The sequence below is a fragment of the Abrus precatorius genome, unplaced genomic scaffold (genome assembly GCF_003935025.1).
Source record: "Abrus precatorius isolate BTA unplaced genomic scaffold, Abrus_2018 Scaffold5, whole genome shotgun sequence".
Classification (NCBI taxonomy): Eukaryota; Viridiplantae; Streptophyta; class Magnoliopsida; order Fabales; family Fabaceae; genus Abrus; species Abrus precatorius.
The window spans coordinates 12,207,330-12,209,914 of NW_020874395.1; the positions used below are offsets into that span (position 1 = coordinate 12,207,330).

At 26.5% G+C, this 2,585-nt stretch overlaps 1 protein-coding gene across 1 annotated transcript; it reads right to left on the minus strand.

The window, feature by feature from the left end:
• Nucleotides 1-1,704: 1,704 nt before the first annotated feature.
• LOC113868134 (transcription factor bHLH118-like) lies at nt 1,705-2,585 on the minus strand. The gene is made up of 3 exons (XM_027503698.1): nt 2,475-2,585; nt 1,985-2,327; nt 1,705-1,715 (listed from the first exon to the last, which is right to left on the minus strand). The coding sequence occupies exons 1-3, from the start codon at nt 2,583-2,585 to the stop codon at nt 1,705-1,707; spliced, it is 465 nt and encodes a 154-aa protein (XP_027359499.1).

Genomic DNA, 2,585 nt, shown 5'->3' on the forward strand with positions numbered 1-2,585 from the left:
ATTTTATAAAATTAAATTAAATAACAATAGACACCATGAAATAACATTTGATACTATCATATATATATATATATATATATATATATATATATATATATATATATATATATCTTAGTGTGAGAGATATTAATAAATCTTCTGAAAATCGAATTTCATAGAATCGGATTGCTCTCCTCTTCTCTTTTTGGGATGAAAAAAAAGTTGAGAAATGCTACGATCACTTATTTAATATTTTTAATATATTTTTAGTTATTAAATAAAATTTATTAAAAGTACAAAAATTATGTAGGTAGCACACTTAATTTAATGATTTTTATTTATAATTATTTAATATTTCATTTTCACACTTTTTGGTTGTGTTTGAATAAACAATTTTAAAATTTTAAAAGAAATAATGAGAGATGTTTAAAGTGTAAGTTAAGTACAAGAGAAGTTATGAATTGTAAATATTAAAGTTAAGTATAATAAAGAGATTTTTAAATTCTCTCTTAAAATAAGTTATTTAATTTTTTTTTTCTAATTAACATATATAAAAATTCTCTAGCTAAAGTTGTGTGATATTTTAAAACTATTTTTTTACTAACTAAATACATAAATTGTAGTAATTTTAAAATTTCTTATCCAAGCATAATCATATAGTTTCCAATCAATTTTTTTAATAATTAAAAGTGTTAAAAAATGTATTAAAAATGTGTTTTTAAAACTCTTAAAAAAAGTTTAACTTAAAAGACTATGCCCTGAAAATGTACCAAGTTGAACCCAAACACAAAATGGACCCCTATATGTATTTTCCCAATTCACTATCAAAGGTGCAGTTATTATATTAGTCGAAGTGGATCATGAAACAATAATCAATGAACATAATGAGCAATATTCCAATATACTTTATTGTTGTCATGAATCTGATATCGATGAATTAAGTAAAGTAGTGGCAGTACTCACGAAGTTGAAATTATATGATGTTGCGGTTAGAATTCTTTGTAAGATGTTAAATTGATGAAGAAATATGATTTCAAAATTTCTAATTAGTAAATAAAGAAAATATTATTTTTAAGACAATGAATTATTCATTTATTTTTATTTAATATCTTCCTTCCAAAGTAATAAAAAAACATTAGAAAGATATAACAAAGCTCAAAATCAAAACATTAATCAACAGCACTCTGAACGATATGCATGACTTATTTCTTATTAAATACATGAGAAGGATATAAACGACTTCATGTAATACTGCATGATGACTCTGAACTTGAATAAGTGTCAATTAACTTCAATAATTTTGTACTGCACCAATAATCATGCAAATGTATAACCAAGTACAATGCAATACAAAATTACTCAATTTAATGGTACATGGATCCGAAACTTCTCAACCTGATGCATTTTTCTCAATATATTAGCATTTTTCAGGTTCCTCTTGCAAACCTGCAAATGGTTAAGTATTTATGACTAGTGCTGTGATATGAATGCTGAGAAAAAAAAAATGAAAAAATCTTTTGTCAAGAGTACACAAAATCTACGGCAGAGTATTACTTGAAGATGATATTGCTTCGGTAAGCTTTATTTGCAGTTCAGAGTAATCAATGCCAATCGTATTCCCATGAATCGAATCCTTCAAGTCAGTTTGTACAAAACAATATTAATAATCAGTTTTGAAACCAATTAATGGCCATTGTAATTTAGCACTGCATGCTCAGTGATAATTCAATTAACACATGTTCGTTTGATAATTTTTTTTAATTAATATTTATAGAAGAAGAGATCAGAAAGTAAAATAAAAGAAATTATTATTATTTATTTATACATATAAATTTTAGAGAAGTTAACTAAGAAAAACTTCTTAAAAGATTAGGGAGAAAGAGAGAAATGAATATGCATTTAAGAATGATAATATAGATACAGCTTAAATTAATTTTAGTTTATAAAAAAATATTTTGTTTTCTTTTTTTATCCTTGTATAACTACTTGTTGGACCTCAGTAAAAGTACCTCTGATTGTATAGTGTGGATGAATCTGCCATTCCTTTTGATGGAAGTACTGCTAACCACATTAAGCCCTTCTTTAAGCAGCATCTTCAGCAATTTTGACAAAGGAAACACATACTTTGTGAAGCTGTAACTGCATATAATCTCAAGGCCACCCGGGAAAGGATGAACAATAGCAAAAGGTGGAAGATGGGCAATTGAGTTTTTATTCTCAGGACAAATAGTAGTCAAATTAGACACCTTCAACTCATCCCTCTTTGCTTGCAATTGCTTCACCTTATTTTGTAAGTGGTTGATGTAATTCATAGCCTCAAACACATGATCAGAGGTTGAACGCTTTCCCTAATGATAGTCATCAAGATATGCAGTAAAAGCACCCCTAATGACTAGTGGGTTTCAAATTTCAATTATTCTTAAATTAAAATATTAAAATAAATAAATGGTTTCAAAATCAAGAGAAACATTAATTATGTTTCTGTGCTTAATTACCTTAATATATTCTAAAGGAAGAAGTGATCTAAGGGTGGTGCAGAATTTTCTCATCTCTTGCCTTCTTTGTCTTTCTGTTTCCTTATGCATCCATTTCTTGTTTTCATCCAT

Excerpts from the sequence above, each read along its gene's own strand:
- LOC113868134 (XM_027503698.1), bottom strand. The coding sequence starts at position 2,585 with ATGGATGAAAACAAGAAATGGATGCATAAGGAAACAGAAAGACAAAGA. Across the intron at positions 2,328-2,474 it reads TTCCTTTAGAATATATTAAG|GGAAAGCGTTCAACCTCTGA; the intron begins GTAATTAAGCAC and ends GACTATCATTAG.